General features: G+C 47.7%; 1 protein-coding gene across 4 annotated transcripts in view; it reads left to right on the top strand.

Annotated features, from left to right (window-relative positions):
• LOC134491988 (major histocompatibility complex class I-related gene protein-like) overlaps positions 1–25,301 on the top strand; it is a 41,688-nt gene that overhangs the window by 3,679 nt on the left and 12,708 nt on the right. For 2 of the 4 annotated variants that reach the window (XM_063296102.1, XM_063296105.1), the window contains exon 3: positions 1,343–1,618. In XM_063296102.1, the coding sequence (XP_063152172.1) occupies positions 1,343–1,618 (276 nt within the window). Of the gene's footprint in view, positions 1–1,342; positions 1,619–2,487; positions 2,767–4,783; positions 4,880–5,620; positions 5,950–6,801; positions 8,266–25,301 lie in introns of those variants that run through there. The other 2 variants (XM_063296104.1, XM_063296103.1) reach the window with 2 other exon arrangements.

Raw genomic sequence — 25,301 nt, 5'->3', positions numbered from 1 at the left:
GGAGCTCAGAAGCAACTAGAAGGAAGCAGCCACACTGAGGCAGCTCCTCAGCCCGACTAGTGCGAGTACTTTTGGACGAGGCAAGCGTTCTGTGCCACCTTCTAGACCTTGAAACGTTTGTGTGCACTAAGTATTAAAAGACTGAGCGTAAAGGACTGCGTGGTAAAGATGAAATGACGTGGCAACAGCAACTTGCAGGTCCTAGCAGTACCCTGTTGTTGGGCTCAGTGTGTGCTGCAATAAAGCATTGTGTATAGATTTGCAACTCTGGCATGTGCAGTCCCTGGAAAACAACCCTTGCAGTGCTCTGTTCTGCCGTGGCATGTCCGTGCCAAGCGGCTGGTTTGTAAAGCTTTTATAACCATGCACAAAGCAAAATGTGTGAGAAACTAGCTTATCAGTGAAACGCCACAGCTGGGAACTCCTCAGTATCTCTGCACCTGGCATTACCCCCCTGTGCCTTCCCAGATGCAGCCTGTGCCATGCTGTGCATCTTACTGTTTTTTATACCAAAAGTTCATGCACTGGTTAAACATGGCGTTAGCTTCGTTCAGTGTATACAAGAGAGCGCACATGTCTCTTCTAAATGAATGAGTAAAAACTTGGAGATTGGCCTGTGTGTTGTGAGCACTCTCACCAAATGGCTGCCATGGGTGGCTTCTTCACAGAGAGTTGGCACGGGGGGATGTGCTGCCTTCTTAAAGCCAAGAAGGTGCTTTGGAGCAGGTGGTGGGTCTGTGGGAGGCCACCTGTTGGGGCACCTTCAAGAAGCTGTATTGTTTCAGGGCTCACTTGCTAACTATCTAGTCTGCGGAAAATGCGTAGCTAGCCTGCCTGCCTGCCTTCCTATTTTCCCCTAAAATGGTTGTCCCCCACCTGCCCCCCCAAGAGCAAAGAGAGGAAAGCCAGTTTGCTCCAGCTGATTCTTTACCTGTTTTCTGTTGCTATAAGAAATAATACCGTTTTCACCTGTCGTATGGCTGTGAGAGACTGTGGGAAACTTGGGGGCGAGTTATCTGAAAGGGATCTCAGATTTCACCCCAGTACTGGGAGATGTGGGAAAAGCACCTCCAAGAGACCCTGTCTTAACTAAGGAATCTTGGACTCTATACGAGGAATTCCCCAGCCTTGTTTATAGTAAGTTAGAGGCTGGCAAGTTTGTCTTACAGGGTTCAAGATTCTGTCTTGACCCCAACTGGTCTCCAAGACCCCTTCCTGGAATCCACGTCTTTCTTGCTTTCTCGGCCTTGGCAGCCATGGAGTCTGGCGCCCCAGCAGGGAGTGGTTTTCCCTGATTTCTTAGAGAGCTTTCCCCCCCTAACTTCGGGGATGCTTCTTTCAGAGTTTCACATGGTACAGATGATGATATCCTGTGAAGTGTGGGAAGACGGAAGCAGGAGCGGGCGCTGGCAATACGGCTACGACGGGCGGGACTTCCTTAGCTTCGACATGAACACCGCCTCTTGGACAGCAGCCGACAAAGAAGCCCAGGTAATCATGCGGATGTGGGACACGGAAACTGCCATCCATCAGCGCTTCAAGAGCTACCTGGAGAGCACCTGCACTGAGTTGCTGGAGAAGGACCATCGGTACGGATCGGGGAGATTCTTGAGGAAAGGTATGGAGCGGTGGCCAGGGAGAGAGCGGTGGGCGCTGCATCTCTCAATCCACGCACAGCTTAAGTGTTGCAAGTGTTTCCTATGCAAGCTCAGATCCCGCAAACACACCCTTTTCCTTGCTTGCTGGCAAAAAACAGGCAGGACAATCCAGCTGGCTTGTTTTCTGCCTGTAATGGTCAGCCAAGAGCAGACTGGCTGCAGCCTGTTGCTGTCGCCTGCTTTTCACGCTCTCTGGTGCTTTAAAAAAATCAGTCTCTAGAAGTAGAAAGGCAGTGTCAACCTTGCGAGGGAGCCCAGACAGGAAGCATGGCCAGAAGAGCTAATTCTACTTTATTGTAAGGTTCCATTAACAGAATCTTGCAAGTCTGAAAGTACATTTCTCCCCTGCTCCCTTTACACCCCCAGAAACTAGGGAGGTTTGCTTCTTAGACACTTGCTCTGCCCACACTCCTGTTGTGGACTGAGTTGCCATTTTTCTAACCATTCCCTTGGCTGTGGCTCTTCTCCCCATCTCCCAAGGTCATTCCCATGTAGCAATACAGGTAGCATCAAGGCAGCTGGGCTTTCCTCCTCTGCCGCCTTGGTTTCCCTTTGCATGGAATTGTCTCTTGGAGTGGGGGAGCACTCAGTAATATACAACGCTCTTGGAAGACTTTGGTGAGTTCTCCTGTTTGCTTGTATTGCACTTAGAATATCTGCATATTAAATAAAAATGCTTTTATTGCTGTTTTTTCTGGCTGAAAGAAGCTGTTCAAAGCAGCTTGGAGGTGTTTGCAGACTCCTAGCTCTGACTGTGCATGTGACGCACCCTTCATGCTGATCTGTGGGGAGGCGCTGCTTTGACCTCAAAGCCCCCCTTTTTTTGCAGAGCCCCCAGTGGTGACGGTGAGCAGCAAGTCAGAGGCCGATGACGTGGAGACCCTCACCTGCCAGGTGTACGGCTTCTACCCCAAGGAACTCGATGCCACCTGGAGGAGGGATGGGGAGATTTTGGAACATGAGACCCTGCGGGGGCCTTTGGCCCCCAACTCAGACAAGACTTACTATACCTTGCTCAGCATCCAGGTTGATCCCCAGAAGAAGTACCAATACAGGTGTCATGTGGAACACGATGCCCTGCCGAAGGCTCTGTCAGTGGCCCTGAAAGGTGAGAAATTGCAGGGAGGGAAAAGTTTTGGCTTCTTTCTCAGGCTGGAGAATTTGGGGAGCTAAAATGTGCCCAGATATTAACTTATTTTGGCATTATTCCCTTTTACAGTTTGTGGATCTTCACTGGACAGTCCATACAACTTGCTTGGAGTTATTGTATATATTCTTGGTTAAGGCCATCCGCAGATAAGCTGACCCTCACTTTTAAAATCAAAATACCATGAAATTGTGCCACCTGTGGATAAGCCGACCTGCATTTTTCATGGTATTTTGGTTAAAAATTAAAAAGTACCCAGTACCCTAGAACAGCGTTTCTCAATCTTAAGCCACTTTAAGAGGCATGGACTTCAAATCTTCTGGGATTCTGGGAGTTGAAGCCCACACCTCTTAAAGTTGCCAAGGTTGAGAAGCACTTTCCTAGAAGACAGCCATAACATTGAAAATGATTTTGAAAGACTAGAGAAATGGACTGAAAGTAGCAGAATGAAACAAGTGCAAAGTTCTTCATGTAGGAAGCAGAAATTAAATGCGCAGATACCTGATGGGTGATTCCTGGCTTGGTAATAGAACTTGCTAAAGAGATTTTGGAGTAGGACTTGATTGTAAAATGAATTTGTGGCAGTGGTGTGATGACCCTTCAGTGAAGGCAAAGACTATTTTAGGTCACATCAACTGAAATATGATTTCCAAAGCATGGAAAGTAATCATTTCACTCTATTCTGTTTTATGCCTCAAGTACAGTGTCCGGTTCTGGGCACCAAAGCTCAAGGAGAATTCAGAGAACTTGAATTCTTGTTTAGTGACTGTCCGAAGTTACGACAGTGTAAAAAATACAGCTTTATGACCAGTCCTCACATTTACAACTGTTGCGGCATCCCGCAGTCACGTGATTGCTATTTGCATGCTTTGCAACTGGCTTGCAACAAGCATAGTTAAGAGAGAAAGCGGAAGTAAAATTGTAAGTCACGGTCACATGATGTTTAGCTTAATGACCAAAGAGAAAGTGAAGTTGTAAGCCCGTTGCAGTCGTGTGAATTTCTGCTTAGCGACTGCGGCGCTTAGCAATGAAGTTGCTGTCCCAATTGTGGTCACTGACTGAGGACTACCTGTATGAAGAAAGACAGGAAGAGCTGAACGTGTTTAACCTTGAGAAAAGATGATGGAGCTGATGTCACTTGGAAGGTCAAAATATGTTCTCTCTCGTTCCAGAGTGCAGGATCTGGAACAGGGGATTTAAGCTGCACGAAGGCAGATTCCAGTTTGTTAGAAAAAAGCATTCTAATGCTAAGAGCAACTGCTCAGTGCAACCGATTATCCAGAGGGGTGGGGGGCTTCCTTTCGTTGTATTGGAGCACAGGCTGGCCATCTGTCTCTCTGGGATGCTTTAATTTAGATTCCTCCACTTGTCAGCCCTTCAAGACTGACCCAATCAGGAGTCCACAAAATGACTGGAAATGAACTTTATTAAGAGGGGTTATAGTAACAGAATCTTACGCTTTCTCTTCTCTCCCTCTTATGCCCCACGGAGTCAGGTGGAGCTGGTCTGTGTTTCCTGGGTTTAAAGCATGTTTTTGCACATGTCGTCGTACTGTCTCTGCATAGTTTCTCCAAGGTCATCTCTGAGGCGCTCTGCACACACTGAGAAGGGGGCTGGCTTCAGTGGCCCGACTGGCCGTTCCATCTCCAGCCTGGGCGTGCATCCGAGGACAGACAATTTATGGCACATGTCTCTTGTCCTGCGGAGCAGAGATAGATTTGTAAGGAAAAGACAGGCGTTTTTTGTCTGTAAAGTCTGAGTAGCTGGGATGGGATGCCCCTTCATAAATCAATTATTTGGAGTGAATAGATCCACAGAATGTGTGGAGTGAAATCGTTGACATCTCCTATGACGTAAAGACACCTGACATTTTTCAACTTAGTAGATTCCTTACTTTTCTGCCTGTTTGAGGTCTGTCCTCCAATAAGTAGAGATTTTGTGGTTTCCATTGCATCATTTGCTCTTTCTCCCAATTCAGCTCCAGAATCCAACCTGGGGCTCATCATCATCATCGGCTGTGTCGTGGCTGCTCTTCTCCTGGTGTCTGTGATTGCTTTGATCCTGGTATTTCTCAGTAAGTGTCCCACCTTTGCCGGGTGGCTGTGAAGGGAGAGGGGGAGACTCCTCCCCAGTCCCCCCCTTTGGGGAGCTTCTTCTGGGCTCCCTTTTCCCTGTTTTCCCAGCCCTCTTTGGGAGCATCCGAAATCTCGGCCTCTTGCTGGGACTCCAGTCTCGACTCGGCTGAGTCTGCGGTTCGGACCATCCTGCCTTCTGGTTGGGAAGAGGCATCGTGGTTCCGTCCCTTTCAAAGGCTTTGGTCAAAGAGCAGCAGAGAAGGATTTCAATGAAAATCCTCCTCCTCTCCCGGCTGCTGCTTTTCCCTCCAAGGATACAAGGCTGTATCCTTCTCCCTCCTATACATGGAGAAATTGGATGATCTTTGCTAGATCTGTTTCCATGTTCTGAGTGAGGTTGGCATGCTTTGGGTTCTGGTGCATGAGCAGTATCATTTGGTTGGACCCAGGAAGCATGCCGTCTCTGTAGTTGCTTCTCCCCTTGGAACTGCACCCCCTGGAGATTCAGTCCCAACCCTGCCTGCCTTTCAGAGGGCATTAAAGTCCTGTTTTTTCCCCAGACACTGGGAGCACCTTTTCAGATTAACACATTTTATTAAAAGGCACCTGCTTTCATGTGTGCCTCTGACAAAGTGAGCTCATTAAAACGTAACACCTTCCTGTCATTGATTGGTTTCCCCTGTGGTTGTCTTCTAACAAGGTTTTCTTCCTCTTTTTTTCCTCTCTTTATACAACCTAAGATTCAAATAGAGATGTTCCCAGGAGTGACCCTCCTCGTGAGTTGAATTATTACCATTGTTTGATTTTTATATTTTGCACATGAGAATCAAGTCAGGCTGTGAAATGTATCTGAGAACAACACTAGCAAGCATGTCGGTGGGAATGGGGGTCAGTCCAGGCTCAAAATGTTTCCGGGAGGGCCATGAAAGTAGTATGGGCTGCCTGTAGCCCCTCATGTTGGAGCCCTTCCAATCAGCTGCTCTGCAGTGAAGATTTAGCTCCAACTTTGCCTTCCTTGCCCATTAGCTGGCCCCAGAAATGGAGGATCTCCTCTGAGGAAGGACTGGGTGGGGGAGATGGGGACCTGGAAGGAGAGGGGAGGAGATGGCTGGCCTGGAGGCCACCCAGAAAAGCCATCTATGGTGGTGGTGCTGTATTTAGGGCTGGAGGGAAGAGGAAAAGAGAAGTCCAGGAGAGAAGTGAGGAACTTACCCAGGAATTCATCTCAGGGAGATGGCCCTTTGGAAGGGAGCAGAAGGTCTCCCGTTGTGCAACTGGGATGTGAGCTTCCTCTTTTTTCTCCCTTTTGCAGCAAAACACCTGCCGGTTTTGGCCAGGTTGAATTGGATGCTGGAGCTGCAGAGGGAGGGGAGAGTTTCTCTCTCATGACCACGGGTCCCTGCAGCATATTCAGGGATGGAGGGACGTGCCCAGATTTTGAAGGGCTTGCTTCTTTTTTGCAGGCTTAAGAAATAACAGATGAGTGTGATGTTTGCCTCTGTTCAGCCCTTCTTTTTCTGGTCTCATGTCAATTGAAATTAAATAAGTTTTGGGGCACAGAATCAAGTTCAGCTCCTGGTGACCATAGAGACAAAGAAGGCTCCTTGACCTCCTTAGTATGAAGTTGTAGCTCCCCAAGAAACATTTCAGTTACCTCTGCCTTCTCCATGTCTTCCTGTTTTTCATCTTGCCAAGCCAAAACACTTTTTTATTCCACCACCTAAATAAAACCCTTGTTAGTTTTGAGCTTGCATTTTTGGGACAACTGATCCTGAGAAGAAAGTCAAGGTCCATCCTGGTTGGTCAGAGTCACACTCCGGCTTGGAGGCACAGCAGCGTGACTTTGACCAACCAGGTTGGACCTTGACCTCCTGGGTTGTCCTCACCTGGGAACAAAACTAGATGTCTTTTGTTCCTCCAGCTCAGTTTGACGTGCCTCAGTTGACAGTTCCGCCATGTTGAATTCATCTTTGCCTTGAGCTGTGTTTTCTCTGCGGCCTGAAGCAATGCTGTGAAGAGAGATGGGAGCAGAAGAAAGACTTCCACACAGTGCTTTGTTCATGTGAAGATGGTGCCTGTACCTCTTCCTGGCTCTGGCTGAGCTAGTTGGACTGCAGCTGAACTGATGGGGTGTTTGCAGTTGTACTGGAATGTTCACAAGCTTTTTAACTGCTCTGGGTGTTTAGCAGGCAGCAACACTGGGTTCACCCACTATGGTAGACCCAGGCTAACAAAACAAGGTGGCTGTGCTCACATAGCTGCTATGTCAAAACAAATAAATACCTGATTTAAGGTGAAGGCCTGCTTGATACGCAAGCTAAGACAAATGGCAGAGTTGCTTAATGCACCGGCCCAATTCTGTTTAAGCTTAATTCAGCGTGTTCTGTGAAATACGTCTTAAGGTTTGAAACAAGATGAAGAGATGGCGACTGAAGAAAAGTCAGAGGAAGCTCCTGGGCTGGGATGTAAATCCAGTCTGGCTGCCTACAGGTCTTGGCTTTAGATCAGCATTTCTCAATCTTGGGAACTTTAAAATGTGTGGACTTCAACTCCCAGAATTCACCAGCCAGCCACGGGAGAATTCTGGGACTTGAAGTCCACACATCTTAAAGTTCCCAAGGTTGAGAAATGCTGCTTTAGAGGATGAAGGGGCGATATTGGCCAGTGACCGCAGGGAGAGCCACAAATGCCTCTGGGGCCCCGTTCCTACCCCTTCTCCACTGTCTGTCCTTTGGGGTTTCTGATTGCTTGGGGTCAGGAGGGGCACATCCGAAATGTTGGGAGAATGTCATGGGCGCAGTCCCAAGAGGTCAGGAACACCCTTTCAAAGAAAGGCACTGATGACAATAGAAGAAACATCCGAAGAACCTTAGCATGTAGCAAAGTCCTGGACGGAAATGCCTTCTGTTCTGTTTTGCACCCCCGTTTTCTCTTTAGGTTTGCCTGCCAGATCCTTCTCACCTCCCCAGACACCAAACCATCATGGATGCCTCCCTCATTTTTTCCCCTCTGTTGGCTTGCCCTGAAGCCCCGCCCCCAGCTCCTCCATGCTGCTCTCCAGCCCAGTTTGGCGATAATATTATTATTTGTTAAATTTGTATACTGCCAACCTACCCCAACAACTATAGTAAAGTCAGGGCTGTCTCAGTTTTAAGCTATACCTTAATTCAGAGCTGCCCCCTTTCAGAATGTGTTCCCTGCTGGAGAAATACTCTGCCTAACAGGATTGTTGCAGAAGTAAACTGGAGGGAAATTCATCTGGGTTCTCGAGAGAGAGACGGCCCGCGCACAAGCTTTGCTCCGTCCCAAGCCTCGGCAGTCTCTTGAATGATCTCTCAAAGACCGCAGTACTGCTCCTGCAGGGGCTGGTGGAAGATCAGAGAGAGAGAAGGAAGGGTGGGTGGGTGGGAGGCTTAGGAGCAAGAATGATTTAGCTGTGGGGGGACGCTTTTGAGAGAGGGGCTCTTCTCCTCTTCTGCCCCCCTTTTTTGTGTAAAGGGAATTCATTCTCGCCATTTGAAATAAAGATTTGCAGTGTGAGTAAAAGTTGGATATTTGAGCACTATTTTATTTTGACTTATTGCTAAAAAAATGTGCTAGTAGCACCCTGCAATCAAGAAAGAAATCAGCCTCCCAAGAAAAAGTAGCATTTAGCCCGGCTTTTTAGCTTGGAAATAACTTTTCAAGGAGGAGGGGCGAGCGAGGTATCAAAAAGTTCCAAAATTTATCCATGGTGTGCATGTTCAGGAAAAAAACAATTATTCCTGTAGCAGCCCTGGCAGGAAAAGCGCCGCGTTGTGGACGCTTGGACCTGAGATCCCATAGCATCACCATCAGCTTTCTTTTGCAGAAAACCCTGGATGAAAGGATTTGAGCTTTTTTTGTTTTTGTTTTTATCCCGCCTTAATCATTATTTTTATAAATAAGGCGGCAAACATACCTAATACTCCTTTCTCCTCTTTTCTCCACAACAACAACCCTGTGAGGTGGGCTGGGCTGAGAGAGTGATAGAAGAACTTAAATATATCAAACTTACGTACAAATATATTTTATATTTATCATTAATATATTAGAAACATTTGCACTTGTATTATGGCTCTGAAACCGTGTTGTATTTCCTGGAAGAGTTTTGTTGGCTCTCTTACTCTTCCTTTCTAACAGGCCTTGATAGACAACTATGCCCACAGAAACAAGATAAGGTGTACATTTCAAGGACAGCTTCTCCAGAGGAAAGGCACTGTTTAAACAATAACGGTCGGGGGCCCTAGCAAGGATGGAAGGAAGCCCCTTATACAGAATGAGGTTAAGATAAGGTGAAGGGAGGAAGTTCCTAGTATGGAATGATGCAAAGGTGGAGTCTGGGTAACTGAGCAAGGGGTGGTATGCTAAAGGAGGAGCTGAAGGGAAGGTACATAATGTGCTGTAAGGAGGGGGTCCTGCGCAGCCGCCCACCCAACAGCTTGCTGTCATTGCTCTTGGGTGAAAAATAAAGAACTTAATTTCATGCAACTGCCTGTTTCTTTGGTCCCGGCTCAGAAGCGAACCTGGCAAGGAAATAATTCTAACAAGAGAGTGACTGGCCCAAGGTCACCCAGCCGGCTTTCATATCCTAAGGCGGGACTAGAAGTCTCAGTCTCCTGGTTCCTAGCCCAGCACCTTAACCACTAGACCAAAGAAGAAAAAAGCTGACTTGGAGCCAGAGCACAGAGTAACACAGCAGCATGCACCTGAAAGGTGAACAGAAGAGCACCAATCCTCATTTCACTTTGCCTCCTTTATCCCTGGAAAGAGAACCTTATTTCTGAAAGCGCTGTGTGCCAACGTTGCACTTTTAGTTGCCGCCTTGAGATCTGCCCAGCAACCAGTGGTGTAATAGACCAGCCTTTTATTCTACTGGCTCAGGGTTTCTCAACCAGGATTCTGCAAGAGATCACTAGGGATTCCCTGGGAGATGATTTATTTAAAAATTATTTCAAATATGGGCAACTTCACATTAAAGACTTTAGTTCTTTATTTTTAGTTTAAGAACACAGTTAATGCATATATACAGGCCTACCCATGAAACAAATATTATAATTTTGTAATTTCTGGCCTATGTTTGTGCAGGGGTTCCCAGTGGCCTGAAAAGGGACAGCACTCCACCTGCGAGGGCTAAGCTTTGCAGAATTGCAAACAATCCTGTCTGGATGGGAAAACGCAAGATCTCTAAAGATCAATGCAGAGTTACTTCCCCTGCTGTTCCAAGCTGTTTCTTAAGCCAGTTTCAGAATTTTTGACCCGGACTGCAGTGAGGTGGCAATGGGGCTGGGCTTGTGCTCAGTGTGGACTAGAGCCAATGTGAGACCAGACTGCTTGTTCCGTATTTCGCGCTCTTTCCATCCCTGCAGGAAACATACACTAGCCTGGCTGGCTGGCTGCTGTAGTCCAACAGTGCCTGCCTGTCCTTTTGAGAGACTGTTCCTTCCTCTCTAATCCCTGTACATTTCTTTCCCAGATGTTTGCACACCTGGATATCTTCACCCACATACTGCCCCCCCCCATCATCTACTTTGACACAGGCTCTTTCCTTTTCCTTTTTCCCCCTTGTGGTATCCTTGTAGCTCCAATCCGGCAATAAATAATAGGGAGGAAGTGATCCTTTGTTCCTCCTTCTGCAGGCCCACGGAGAAGAGACAAGGGAGCACTGATCCTTCAGCTTCATAAAAAAGCAGCAATGTTCCTAGCTGATACTTAAAAATGTTAAAACAAATAAGGGGAAGTTTGGGGGAAAGCAAGAAACGATGCTATCAGCGCTGAGTGGTTTGTACCAGTGCCAGGGAAAGTGAGGTCTGCAAGGAAACGAAAGCAAAACCTAAGGGCGATTCGGGGAAATCAGATGAGAAAGAAGAAATGGTTTTGTTCTCTCTGAACACTAGAGGGCGCTGCTGCTACAACTGTAGGTGTAAATGTAGTTCCCCAGCTTTGCTGCGACATAGACGCCCACCCTGACTTGGAGGGCTGAAATCCCAGGTATTTCCTAAACAAACTATCTTCCAGCTCCCATAGAATTAATTTTAATTCTGCCAATCCTTCTACTCACAGGAGGAGTACTACGGGGCATTTCCCCCTCCAGAGCCATGCCATGGTTCTGCCTTTGCTCAGGGCTGCCCAACAAGCTGCCAATGCTTTGCTGGGAGTTCATCGTACATTGTTTTATTGTTTGCATGCTAATAAAATCATGTTGTATAGGTAGTCCTCACTTAACGACAATAATTGGGACTGAAATTTCCATTGCTAAGTGATGCAGTTGTAAAGCATATCATGTGACCATACCACTTAGTGACAGCAGTTCTGGCACTCCCTGGTTACTGTCGTTAAACAAGGACTGTGTGGGTCATTAAGCAAGGACCTCACGTGACTGCGACTTCCAACTTCCTGCTGGCTTCCCCATTGACTTTGTGTGTGGTCACATGACCACAGGACTGCTGTGATGGCCAGAACTTCAAGGACCGGTTGTAAGTACCATTTGTTCAGTGGTGTCGTGGTATGGAATAACTGGAGCACTGTGCCTGCCAACTGAGTTGTGGGCAGTCTGTTCACAGAGTGGTTGAGGCTGGGCAGAGTTGGAATTTTAGGTTAATACCTGATTTAAAAATTGGATTAGTTTGCTGCAGCAAAACCAACAAAGAACCTTGGAGCTTCAGAAAGGTCAATGCCTTCGCTCTAGAGCAGTGTTTCTCGACCTTGGCAACTTTAAGATGTGTGGACTTCAACTCCCAGAATTCCCCAGCCAGCACGAGTTGAAGTCCACACATCTTAAAGTTGCCAAGGTCGAGAAACACTGGGCTAGAAGAAGAAATAAGGGATTAGGGGACTTTTCCCATGGGAAATACACCTCTTCGTCTTTAAGACACCCCAAGAGTCTTTGGGCGTTTCTATACAGAAGAAAGCCCACTTGGGGTCTCCGAATTTCACTCTGCCTGCCCGTGCCAGGCGCTGTATGGACTCTAAAAGCGACGCAGCTTCCCCGCTCCTTCGCCTGAGACCCCCGCCCCCTCCCAGGCCCACAAATCCTCCTTTCCCAACCCTGCGCTTTCCCTCCTTCCCCGCAACGCCGAATCCCTCAGAAGTGATTTTTCGGAACGCGCAGCCCCAGTCTCACTTCCGCTTTTGACATCTCCGCCTAGCAACCACGCACGAAATCGAAATCGAAATCATACAGCCATCACGGAGCTCCTTCGGGTTCTGGCGGTCCTGAAGTAGGCGCCGCGCCTCGCACGGACTTTCCAGAACCGAGCGGGACCGTTGAGGGTGCGAGCGCGATGGCACTTGGCCCGGCGCGCCTCTTTCCGCTGGCGTTGGTGGGGGTCCTCCTGCCGGGGGGCTGCTCTGGTGAGTCCCTTCGCGGGTGTATGGGGTTTACAGCCCCTTTTTTTGCTGGTAGGAAGGAATCCATTCGGGAAATCTCCCTCTCCCCCAAGTGCTCTTATTGAGCAACCGGGTTAAGCTTGCTGTGTGAATGCGGGTTAAGAAGCCATAGAGAAACTTACCCAGTCTTGATCTAAGATTGCGGCCGAGAGCGAAGGCCGTGAGTGAACGCCCTTCGGGGCGGGCTCCAATTTCTCAGTCTTTCGCCCTAGCCTTAGCCTGCCTGCCGAGGTTGGGAGGTTTATAATCCTCTTACCTGATGGGCTGGTGTAGGACTGGAGAGAGCCCCTTTAGCCTTGTGTATGGGGTACGGCCTCCAGGCGTGTGCGGGTGTACTGCTTACTGGCTGAGAAGGACTGTATGGACTGTATGGAGATACTCGCCCCCTGAGTGAGAGGCAGGGGGGCGAGGAGTAGTGGCTGCCGGACTAGTGAGAGAAGCTGAGGGGGGGTGGCAGTGAATGAGTGGACAGGCGATGGTGAGGCCCTGACAACGCGGAGAGCGGGAGCTGGTGTGTTCGAAGGGCCCACCATCGCGTTGTGGTTGAGTGAATGTGAGGGTGGGAGTGAGTGTATGCTCGGATGGAGGAGTCTTTATTTTTAACCAGGGGTCTTCGGAGTCCAGGATTGGGGGCTAATGGACGGTGAGACTATGGGGACTGTAGGGTTGGACAGAGGATTGAGGTGACTGGTCAGGGATGTTAGGGCGGGCCATCTACAGGGAAGACGCCCCCGGAGTTTATTACCGGTGGCGTGTTCCGGCCCTCTGTGCTCAAACCCAGACCCTGGTCAGCAGACCCATGGAGGCCCTGGGCTTCAGCTGCAACGCCAGGTCTGTTAACAACAAGGCCCCCCTCACTGGCGACTTGATCACGGAGGAGGGGGCCAACCTGGCGTGCATTACTGAAACCTGGCTGGACATGGAAGGAGGTGTTCTTCTTTTGGAGATGTGCCCTGCTGGGTTTTGAGTATGGCACCAGCCGAGACCCCAGGGCAGGGGAGGAGGGGTGGCTGTTGTCATCCGGGAATCCCTTGTGGCTTTCAGGGGCCATGCTCCACAAGTGGCCGGGTGTGAGACCCTGTTTTTCAAGTTGGGTTCTCGGGAACAGTTGGGGGTGTTGCTAGTGTACCAGCCTCCCTGCTGCGTAGCAACCTCCCTGCCTGGGCTGCTGGAGACTGATGATACTCAGTTGTATATCTCCATCCCTGGTGAGGTGGAATTGGAATTAGGGTCAAGGAAACAACAGAGAACTAAAGCCCTTTCATCAGGCAATTGTCTATTGCAAGTAAGCTATCTGTTGCAAGTGTGGAATGTGGGGAAGAGCCGGACGGGCAGATAAGAAACAGGAATGTTTGTGTATTCTGTAGCAGCTAATTGAGCAAAGATAAGGTACGGGAGGGGAGCTCTCCAGCTCCCTCCAGGCTTTTCTCACCCGGCTTGCTTTTAAAGTTGTATCATATATCTCGAAGTTGACACTTAGTCTATGCTGTATAATCACCCAATGGGGGGGTATAAAAGAAGTAGGACCCCGAACCTTCGGGGTTCAGAATTTGAAGCTTGAGCTTGTCTGAACCTATGCGCATATTAAACTCTTTTCCTGGATGAAGACCCGAGCGTCCTAGTCTTCATTTCTACAACAATTTTGGCGACCCAGATGGGACTGCTCGAGGGCGATTTTTCGCTGGAACGGGAGGAACCCCAAGGCACGGAGCCGCCGCCTGGAGTTGACGCCTAGGTGCCGCGGGAGAGTTCTCCCGAAGGTCTCGACCGAGTCGACGGTTCGGTCCCGGGGATACCTCCTCCCGATTCCAAGGACCCTTCATGACAAGGAAAAGAGAAGTCTGAATGGAGAGCCAGCCGGCGTGGTGCGAATGACGGGCTGAGTGAACGTGGAACCAAGATAACTGAGGCGAGTATATACTTAAACTAAGGGGTACCTATCCCGCTTGAGGATAGAAGAGGGGGCCCGTACACCCCCCTGGACTCGGGCCGGCGTGCCTAATGAAGTCCATGTAGGTTGTGTGGGAGGTTAAACAGTCGCAGTTCCTGGTGGTAGCCGTTGAGAGTCCGGTGCCACAGGTCGGCTGTAGTGTGTGCAGAACCCAGGGAGGGCACACTAAGAGAAACAGATAGGGCCGGCGTGCCCAAGTCTGTGTAGGTTGTGTGGGTGGTTAAACAGTCGCAGTTCCTGGTGGTAGCCGTTGAGAGTCCGGTGCCACAGGTCGGCTGTAGTGTGTAAGGAACCCAGGGAGGGAACCCTAGGAGAAAAACATAGGTCCGAGAAACCCTTTTTCACGCAAATACCATCATCCCTAGTCTTTAAAGACAGCCAGCGATTGCTGGGAGACTGGACGGGAAGTTAGTGGTCTTTAAAGAGAGCCAGCGTCTGCTGGGAGACCAGTTCCAAAGGGCGGTGAAGTTTGCGGAGAAGAAGGGGGGTGACTAGATTGCCCCGAACCTAAGGTTGTAGAAGAAAATAGAAGAAAATGGGGGGAGGAAGTGGCACCTCTGACACCCCACTAAAGTGTATGGTGAGAAACTTTTCTGACACTTTTGGTGGAGATTATGGAGATCCCCCGGCGGACCCAGACACTCTGAAGATATTTTTTTTTGTAGAAGTAAGTGGCCCACCTTTGGGGTCAGCTGGCCCGAAGAGGGGACGTTCAATTCTAATGTTATTAGTAAAGTCCATCAGAAGGTGAAGAAGAAACAAGGGAATAAAACCAAGCCCCCAATTCTAACCCAGCCTGAAGACGAAGTTTTAAAGGGGAAATCCACCCCCCTATGCCCCCACCCAGAGGGAAACTCAACCAACGGGCAGCCAGAGGCCCATAAGGGGGGACAGGGGTGCAAAGCCAAAAACTCAAATAAAGAGAACAGGTTAAGTTCGGACTTTAAAACTAGCCAGCGCTTGCTGGGAGGACGGACAGGTTTTACCCTCAACAGTCAGAGACTTAAAATTGCCAACGGCAAATCCAGCGTGGGCTGGACGACTCGACCTTGTGGGTAAAACAGCCTGGGTTGGTCAAGAGATCAGGTCTCCCCGGGTAAACCCTTGGTTGTGGGGAGGGTGTGTAAAGCCTAGGTAAAATGGGAGCTTCGCAGGGGAAAAGTAACAAGGAAAAGAGAAAACCGGTTGAAATCATTCCCAGGAGTTCCTTGGGAATCCTGTGGGCTGGATGGGGAAAACCTCCGTAGAGTAAAATGGTAACAAAGTGGAATTAATGCTTCAGATGTGTTGTTTTATATGGTGGAAAGACGAAAGAATAGATTGGACAAAAGCAGGGAGTGACAACTATTTCGTCTGTCAGAATTTGTATGAGTGAGAAATGAGAAATGTTTTCTGTTTGTAGGTATCTGTCTGTGTATCGGTATGTATATTTGTTGAGGGAAATGGTGCAGAGTGTGTGTGTGAGCTTGTCCCTTAAGGAGTTAAACGTGAGTCTGTCCCTTTCAGGAACTGAACTCCTCCGCAGTAAAAGGGGAATGCTTCAGGTTTTTGGAGATCCATAGCCCTGGCCAGGCTGCAGGGCTCCCAAATTTTTGGCTATGCAATCCCGTCTGTTATTTGCTGTGAATGGAGGGACATGGGATTTGATTGTGCCATGTGTTCAGTGCTGTGAGTAGGTGACCACTTTAATTTGTGTGGAAGGGAATTGGGTAAAAGTGAATTAAATAAAGTGAAGGAGAAATAAGAATGAACTTGTGATGTTGAGATGACTTGAGAGAAAGAATGCCTATGGGGTGGTACACAATTTTGGAAAAATATGGCTAGAGAGGGGACTAAAGGGAAAGAAGTTTTTCCCTGTAATAACACCACAATTACAGGAGCTTAAGTAAAGTTATCCTAACCCCAGAGGAAGAAGCAAGCTGGATTACCCATGGGGCAGTAACAATAAACTAATGTTGCCAGAAGGGATAGAAATAGTAACTAAACCAATTATGCAAAGGGTATACCAAAGGTCACACTGAGGAACACAAGCCTTGTGTTTTGTGTTGTTTGCTTAATTCGAATTTGGAAACGAGAGCTGAGGATTGGCAACTGTATGTGGATGGAAGGTTGGATGGATGAAGTGTCAGTGATTTAGTTGAGAGTCTGTGGATTGGATTGATGCAAACCCACAATCCAAGGTGACAAGATATTCAGACTTTGTTATCAGTCTTCCCGACACTGGAGGAACAGAGGATGGTTATTGAAATAGGACAGAAAAGGGAAAGGTTGGGAGGATATTCTGGCAGAGCCCATAAATGAACAGGGTGTTTGCAGGGCAACCCCAGGAGGAAGAGAGAAAAAGAAAGAAAGAAAGAAAAAGAAAGATGAAATGTGCCTGGACTTTTTTCTAATACCATGTAGTTTTGATGACCATAATAGTCCCTGGACCTAGAAAAGGGAGTCACAGGGTTCAAGGGAAGCTTTCAAGATATACTCAATTTAGAACAATAGGGAATTTCTATTTCCACATGAAAAGGGATTAGGGTACAATTCTGAAATCCAGGCTACCTGTAGTATGGAACTATGGTTAATCCACTGGTATGGATTTGTTAGCCTTATAGGCTGGCGCCTGAGTCACAAGTGGACTGATGAACAACTATTGAAGGAGGGTGAAAAATTTAACACCTTAATAGCTTTAACTCAGAAAATAGCTTGTCAGGCTACATATCTTAATTGCTGGTTGTGTGGGTTGACAACTCTTCATGGTGGACATGGATTTAGAAAAGGCTAATGGGCTCTTAAAGAGGGCAGTGGCAAAATTGGCTCAGGAGGCGAAATTGAGGTGGCCCCAGGCCTTGCCAATTGCTCTCCTGAGAATAAGTCTTCAGACATCCGAATGACTGGGGCTCTCCCCTTTTTGAGATAATATAAAGTCTTACGGGGGAAGAGAAAGCTCCAGCTTTAGGTTTGCCAACCTCAGGAAGCCTTTTGTTTTGTTTTGTTTTGTTTGCTTCCGAAAACAAAGGGGTTGCAAATGGGGTACTAACTCAGAAATTGGGAAATTGAAAACGGCCTGTGGCAAACTTCTCTAAGCAGCTGAAGCACAAGGCTGGCCAGCTTGCTTGTGAGCAGCAGCTAAGTGGCCATTCCATTTACTCTTGCATTTAAAAGGGGTACTTTAAAACCCAGAAGGAATGAGAGAGATGCACCGGGAGGATCATTTGACAGTGAAGTATGTGTAGACGGGGTGGAAGTGCCTAGGGGAGTGCCGGATGAGGTCAGGGCTAGAGGCCAAATTTTGGCGGGATTTGAATCCTTTGTTTTGGTGGGTGATGGTCAACGGGGATGTGGATTGGATCAACTACATCTATTGTGGCCAACAGGGGTTCATGAACTGTACCGGAGATGTTGTGAAGGGTATTGCAGAATGGTTGGATGCCACTAGTGGGGTGGCCTGGGAGAGTGGAATGGCATTGGATGTGCTGTTGGCGGAGAAAGAGGGAGTCTGTGTGGTGCTGGGGGGGAGCTGTTGTGCCTTTATTCCGGGCAGCACAGCCCCCGATGGAACGGTTGCTCGGGCCTTGCAGGGTCTGGCTGCACTGTCTGGGGAGTTGATACTCAAGGATATCTAGAGACAAGAAACTTACAACAATTCGAGTTACAAATTGAACAAACTGATAAAAATTAAAAGGGGGGAATTGTAAGGTATAGAAAAATACAATTTGTAAATAAGGAAGATCTCTATATATATCCATATAAAGCAATATCATATAGATCTTGGTGGGGGGAGATTTTAAGGTGTAAATACTAACATTAGCTAATAGCAAAGGACCAGGGGAAGTGGCACGCATGCCCAACAGCCGATCCTCTTCGGATTGAACTCTTTAAGAACTCACCACCAGGAACCGGGGAAGTTTTACTGCATCCCACTGCTGGGTCACCCCCGGAAGCTGACCCTCTATGCACTGGAGAAGCTGTGGATAATCGTCACCCTGGTGACTCTGGTGGGGGGAATGAGGGGAATTAAGGGGAACACTTTTTGCATTTTGAATTTTGGTAGATGGGAGATGTGGAAAATAGGGATTGATTATTCTTATAATGTGGGCCATCCTGGTCCGTAATGTCCCGAAGGGAGACACATCTCAATTCAACCCCAACAGTGGGTGCAGTTGGAACCCCCTGCTGTTTGACAATGTGGTAACAGCGCAGCGTAGAGGAAACCTAAGAGTGGGAGAATCAAGTATAATATGTAATCATGTGGGAGGGATACCTCGAAAAGGGATGTGTGCAGAAAATCTTTGGGCTGAAGCACAGAGAAACACACCGTTAAATCCTAACCTTCAGCTAGATTGCGGACTATTGGCAAAAAGGAGGCTACCTCACAAGTCCTGGCCATGTGGGAATATCAGTCTATCCCCGATGATAACCTTAGTGAAAGTAATCTGCCCTGAAAAGGCTGAATACTTTCAAAGGGGGGAATGAGGTGGAATTGGAATTAGGGTCAAGGAAACAACAGAGAACTAAAGCCCTTTCATCAGGCAATTGTTTATTGCAAGTAAGCTATCTGTTGTAAGAAACAGGAATGTATGTGTATTCTGTAGCAGCTCCCTCCAGGCTTTTCTCACCCAGCTTGCTTTTAAAGTTGTATCATATATCTCGAAGTTGACACTTAGTCTATGCTGTATAATCACCCAATGGGGGGGTATAAAAGAAGTAGGACCCCGAACCTTCGGGGTTCAGAATTTGAAGCTTGAGCTTGTCTGAACCTGTGCGCATATTAAACTCTTTTCCTGAATGAAGACCCGAGCGTCCTAGTCTTCATTTCTACAACACTGGTGAAGTAAGTGATGCTGTGACCACCCTTTCCGAGTGCCTGGGGGCTGTGGGGGCCTGGATAGGGAGCAACAGACTTCAACTGAACCCTAGTAAGACGGAGTGGCTGTGGATTAATGGCACCTTACGTGCCAGGAATTTGTCATCTTTAGTGCTGGATGGGGTCGCACTGCCCCAGACAGACCCGGTGCGTAACCTGGGGGTCCTCTTAGACTCACGACTCCTGCTCAAAGAGCAGGTGGCAGTCGTGGCCAGGAGGGCCTTTGCTCAACTCCAAGTTGTGCGCCAGTTACACCCCTTCCTGGACTGAGAGGCCCTTTGAATGGTCACTCATGCCCTGGTCATCTCCCAGATAGACTACTGTAATGCGCTCTACATGGGGCTACTTGAAGAGTATCTGGAAGCTTCAGCTGATTCAGAATGCAGCCGTGCAGGCAATCTTGGGTTTTCCAAGATTTGCACATGTAACACCTTTGTTGCGTGAGCTGCACTAGGTACCAGTTTGCTTCTGGGTCCACTTCAAGGTGTTGGTTATTACCTTTAAAGCCCTACATGGCATGGGACCAGGATATCTGAGGGACCGTCTCATCCCCATAACATCGACCCGCCCCACCGGTCATGCAGGGAGGGCATGTTACGGACTCCATCTATAAAAGAATTCCATCTAACGGGGTCTCGGAAGCGGGCCTTCTCTGCTGTAGCCCCCGCCCTTTGGAACATCCTCCCCCCAGAGGTCCGACAGGCCCCTTTGCTCCTGGACTTCCGAAAAAGACTAAAGACCTGGTTTTGTCAGCAGGCTTGGAATGGGAGGGGGAATAGTCATACCTGGGGATGGCTGGTGCCCTAAGTGATTTTGAGGGACTTGCTACACTCACAGACTGATTAAAATCTCTTGCCTCTTAGATTTTACTATATTCTTATTTTATTGTATTGTTGTACTGAAATGGTTTTAAGTTTTAACTGCATTTTATTGTAAACCGCCCAGATTCCCCCATGAGGGGGAGATGGGTGGTGAATAAATTTATAAACAAACAAACAAACGCTGCTTGAATAGTCTTTGTAAAGGAGAGTCCTTCTTGATTTTCATCCTTGGACTCGATCCCTGCCATCCTAAACCCCAATATGAGACAGCCTGGTCTAGTGGTTAAGGCACCAGGCTGCAATCCAGACGGTGAGTTCTAGTCCCACTTTAGGCATGAAAGCTGGCTGCGTGACTTTGGGCCAGTCACTCACTCTCTAGGATGTTTTAATGGCCCCTCCCAACTCTAGAATTATTTATTTATTTATTTTCTATCCTGCCTTTATTATTTTTTATAAATAACTCAAGGCAACGAACATACCAAATACTCCTTCCTCCTCCTCTTCTCCCCACAACCACCCTGTTAGGTGAGTTGGGCTGAGAGAGAGTGACTGGCCCAAAGTCACCCAGCCGGCTTTCATGCCTAAGGCAGGACTAAAGCTCACAGCCTCCTGGTTTTCATGACGAGGCATGGAATTCATCCTGGAATTCATGACAAGGAATGGAAAATGAAACTTCCAGCATACTTATGTCTCTTTTTGGGGGCGGGGCTGTGCCTTCAGGTCAGTGCTGACTCTTGGCAACTGCCTGGACAAGTCCCTGCAGTTTTCTTGGCAAGGTTTTTCAGAAATGGTTTGCCATTGCCTCCTTCCTAGGGCCAAGAGAGAGTGACTGGCCCAAGGTCACCCAGCTGGCTTCGTGCCTAAGGCAGGACTACAACTCAGGGTCTCCCAGTTTCTAGCCCAGTGCTTTAACCACGACACCAAACTGGCTTTCTTCATGTCTCTATAGTAGCTGACAATCCTGTGTCTAGTGGTGCGGGGAGAGGCTGTGTTTACTGTCAGCAAATTTTTTTGTGAGCAGAGACTCTCGTTCTTCAGCTCTTTCTTTTCAGTTTAGGAACAAACAAAAAAAATCTCCCTATTAATTTAATTTAAAGACTTAACAAACACAATTACATAGTATGCTAAGCTTTGTCATTTGGGGAGAGACCATGCAAACCCAGCCAGTATGATTAGTTCAGGGTGTTGAGAATTCACAATGTGGGTAAACTCAGTAACTGAGTTAAGTGTGTTGTATGAACCTAACCAATACGTAAAAAGAAAAAGATTTAAGTCACGTTCAACTCCTGGTGATTTCAGGAGCCATCCGTGGAGTATTCCCAGGAACAGCATGGAAGCTCTGGCTTTCTCCCAGGATGCTTCTTGACTGCCCAGTGTAGCCCACTGCACCATGATCCAATGGCCACCCTTCCCTGAGTAGTTGGGGGCTGTCAGTCAGCAGTCAGGAGCACAAGCTACCATAAGCAGCCCATTGGTCTGTTTCCTGCCCGGAGCTTGGCTGGGGAGCTCAGCAGGAGTGCTTGAGAGCAACACGCTTAAGAGTAGAGTTTGGAGCCTGGCCTGGAGTTTGGCAACGGCCAGAAAAGAAGGCACTGTGCCGAGGCAGCGCCTGACCCCAACGAATGTAAGGCCTCTTGGAGGGAGGCAAAGGCTGTTTGTCACTCTACCAACTTTAAGACTTGTACCTGGTGTAAGGACTGAGCATCAAAGACATATTTACATGGCTACATTACCTCTACTTGCAAAGCCTAGGAGGGTGGTGTTAACCCAGGGTAGCAGCCTGTTGTTGGGGAAGGTGTGTGCTGCGATACAGCCTTGGGTAGAGTTCTCTTCTACACTGTGGTGTGTCCAGTCCTTGGGAAACTAGGAGTCCTCACACACAGGCAGTGTGATTTCTTAGCAGGACTACAGAAGCAGCGTGCCATTGCCTTTGGCAATTTGCTGCACCCAGTTCTCACCCAGGCAGCTCCACATCTGGAGATTGGTGCTGTAGCTCCTCTGGGGTCTACATGAGGAGACAGGGGACGAGGCTTTGGAGCAGGATGTCCCAACCATGGCAACTTCCAGGTGTGTGGACTTCAACTCCCAGAATTCTCATCAGTGGGCCTCAGAATGCTGGGGTTTGAAGCCCACACACTTGGAAATTGCCAAGGTTGGGAAAACCTGCTTTAGAGACTCAGACGTCAGGAGACGCTGGGGCTGAGCCATAGAGCCCAAGGGTCTTAGCTGGACTGGGAGGAACACTGACTAGAGTTGGCTTGGCTCGGCTTTGCAATCAGCCAAAGTCTGCATTTCCCAGGTTTACAGGCAGAATTGTAAAGCTCCCCATTTGGAGCACAAAGATGATGGCCCCCTGGTCTAAGGGGCTGCTGTGCAAGAGTAGGACCGGAGGAGTGTCCAGAGCTGAAGATTCCCTCATTCTCTTCTCCCTCTTCCTTGTTAGGCTCCTCCTGGCACGCTCTGCACTATGTCTACTTGGGAGTATCAGAGCCCAGCCAAGGGCTGCCTCAGTTTTCCACGGTGGGCTACCTGGATGGCCAAGCCATCACTCACTATGACAGCCTGAAGAAGAAGAAGGTACCCCTGGTCTCCTGGATGAAGGAGGTGGAGAAGGAAGATCCCAACTATTGGGATGAGGGGAGCCTGATCTTGCAGGCCACTCAGCAGGTATTCAGAGATGATCTGAAGAAGGTCCAAAACCGCTACAAGCAGAAGGAAGGTGAGCAGAGCAGAATCAGCACGTGGATCCTTTGGGGTGTGGTGGTTGATAAATTGTGTACATACGTGAAGAAATAACCTGTCTGCAAGGCCTGTATTCATCCCTCAGGTCTTTTTCCTCCAGCCAATGGGATTAGAAGAAGGAAGTGGGTAGCGATACCTCCCTCTTTGATCTCTTGTATACTGGAGGGCACGTGGGGGGTAGGGGAGGAAAAACGAGAGCAGCCCCCACTCCATAAAGGGAGATGCTGGTCTTGCTGCCCATAGGAACTGTTCTGTATGGCACAGACATTCTCTCTCTCTCCTTTATGTCCAACAGCTACATCTATAGCCCCAAACTACCAATTAGTGGGGGGAAATGAAGAGCATTTTAAAAAATAAAACAGATGTATGAAAACTACCAGAAAGTCAACTTATGTACAGGTAGTCCTCGTTTAGCAACCACAATTGACCCCAGATTTTTGTTGTAAATCATAACAGTTGCTAAGAGAATCCAGATCGTTTTTACAACCTTTTTACCATGATTGTTAAGTGAGTCACAGCAGTCATTAAGTGAATGAAAATGGCTTGTGATTTCTTTCGGTTGTTAAGTGAACGGCACAGTTGTTAAGCAAATCAGGTGTTACTTTGCAGTACTGGGGGGTGGAGTGTGATAGTCATGTTTTCCACCAAAACATGACTATGGAAATGCTTCTGTGACTACAGTATTATTTTTAGTTAATATTACCATTATTTTCAACTCATATTACTAGTTGAGTATTAAAAACTTTTACTGTAAGGTCTTCGTTAGAATCTTTGTTCTACAGTACAGTACTAAACAGGTTTAAAGCTACTCTACAGTACTGTAACTTTTTTTTTCCTGCTATAGTAAACTCTGCAGCTTTTGTTACTTTACAGTTGTTGTTTATTCGTTCAGTCACTTCCGACTCTTCGTGACTTCATGGACCAGCCCACGCCAGAGCTTCCTGTTGGTCGTCAACACCCCCAGCTCCCCCAGGGACAAGTCCGTCACCTCTAGAATATCATCCATCCACCTTGCCCTTGGTCGGCCCCTCTTCCTTTTGCCTTCCACTCTCCTCAGCATCAGCATCTTCTCCAGGCTGTCCTGTCTTCTCATTATGTGGCCAAAGTATTTCAGTTTTGCCTTTAATATCATTCCCTCAAGTGAGCAGTCTGGCTTGATTTCCTGGAGGATGGACTGGTTTGATCTTCTTGCAGTCCAAGGCACTCTCAGAATTTTCCTCCAACACCACAGTTCAAAAGCATCGATCTTCCTTCTCTCAGCGTTCCTTATGGTCCAGCTCTCGCAGCCATATGTTACTACAGGGAACACCATTGCTTTAACTCTGCGGACCTTTGTTGTCAGTGTGAGGTCTCTGCTCTTAACTATTTTATCGAGATTGGTCATTGCTCTTCTCCCAAGGATTAAACATCATCTGATTTCCTGACTGCAGTCAGCATCTGCAGCAATCTTTGCACCTAGAAATACAAAGTCTTTCACTGCCTCTACGTTTTCTCCCTCTATTTGCCAGTTATCAATCAAGCTGGTTACCATAATCTTGGTTTTTTTGAGGTTTAGCTGCAAGCCAGCTTTTGCACTTTCTTCTTTCACCTTCATCATAAGGCTCCTCAGTTCCTCTTCGCTTTCAGCCATCAAAGTGGTATCATCTGCATATCTGAGATAGTTAATGTTTCTTCCAGCAATTTTAACTCCAGCCTTGACTTCCTCAAGCCCAGCATGTCGCATGATGTGATCTGCGTACGAGTTGAATAGGTAGGGTGAGAGTATACAGCCCTGCCGTACTCCTTTCCCAATCTTAAACCAGTCCGTTGTTCCGTGGTCTGTTCTTACTGTTGCTACTTGGTCGTTATACAGATTCTTCAGGAGGCATACAAGATGACTTGGTATCCCCATACCACTAAGAACTTGCCACAATTTGTTCTGGTCCACACAGTCAAAGGCTTTAGAATAGTCAATAAAACAGAAATCGATGTTTTTCTGAAACTCCCTGGCTTTTTCCATTATCCAGCGGATATTGGCAATTTGGTCCCTAGTTCCTCTGCCTTTTCTAAACCCAGCTTGTACATCTGGCAATTCTCGCTCCATGAATTGCTGAAGTCTACCTTGCAGGATCTTGAGCATTACCTTACTGGCATGTGAAATGAGTGCCACTGTTCGATAGTTTGAAGATTCTTTAGTGTTTCCCTTTTTTGGTATGGGGATATATATACAGTACTGTATATAAATCTGATTTTTATTTTAAAAAATCAGATTTACAGTAGAATCTTGGTTAACCGGCACTCATGGGGATTGGTAGATGCCGGATAAATGTAGTTTCCGGTTGCTTGAGGGTTGCTATTAAAAATAGGTGCGCCAAGTTTAAACATACCTTTCTGCTAGAAAGGGATTGGCGCAGTGTGGCAAGGTACATTTAAACTTGGCACGCCTTACCGCCCCGATCCGATCCCTTTCTAGCAGAAAGGTAAGTTTAAACTTGGTGTGCCTATTTTTAAGGAAGGACGGAAGGAAGATCTGTGTGTCTGCGAACCTAAAAGAAAGGGCAAAGCTTTAATAAATCTGAATGAAGTTAGTCTGATCATGTGCAATGGAGTTTACACATGTATTTATTTAATCTTATTATAGCAATTCATATGGCCGCCTGTCTCAC

This window comes from Candoia aspera, chromosome 2 (assembly GCF_035149785.1).
Source record: "Candoia aspera isolate rCanAsp1 chromosome 2, rCanAsp1.hap2, whole genome shotgun sequence".
Taxonomy (NCBI): Eukaryota; Metazoa; Chordata; class Lepidosauria; order Squamata; family Boidae; genus Candoia; species Candoia aspera.
This window is presented reverse-complemented; position numbering and strand designations above follow the sequence as displayed.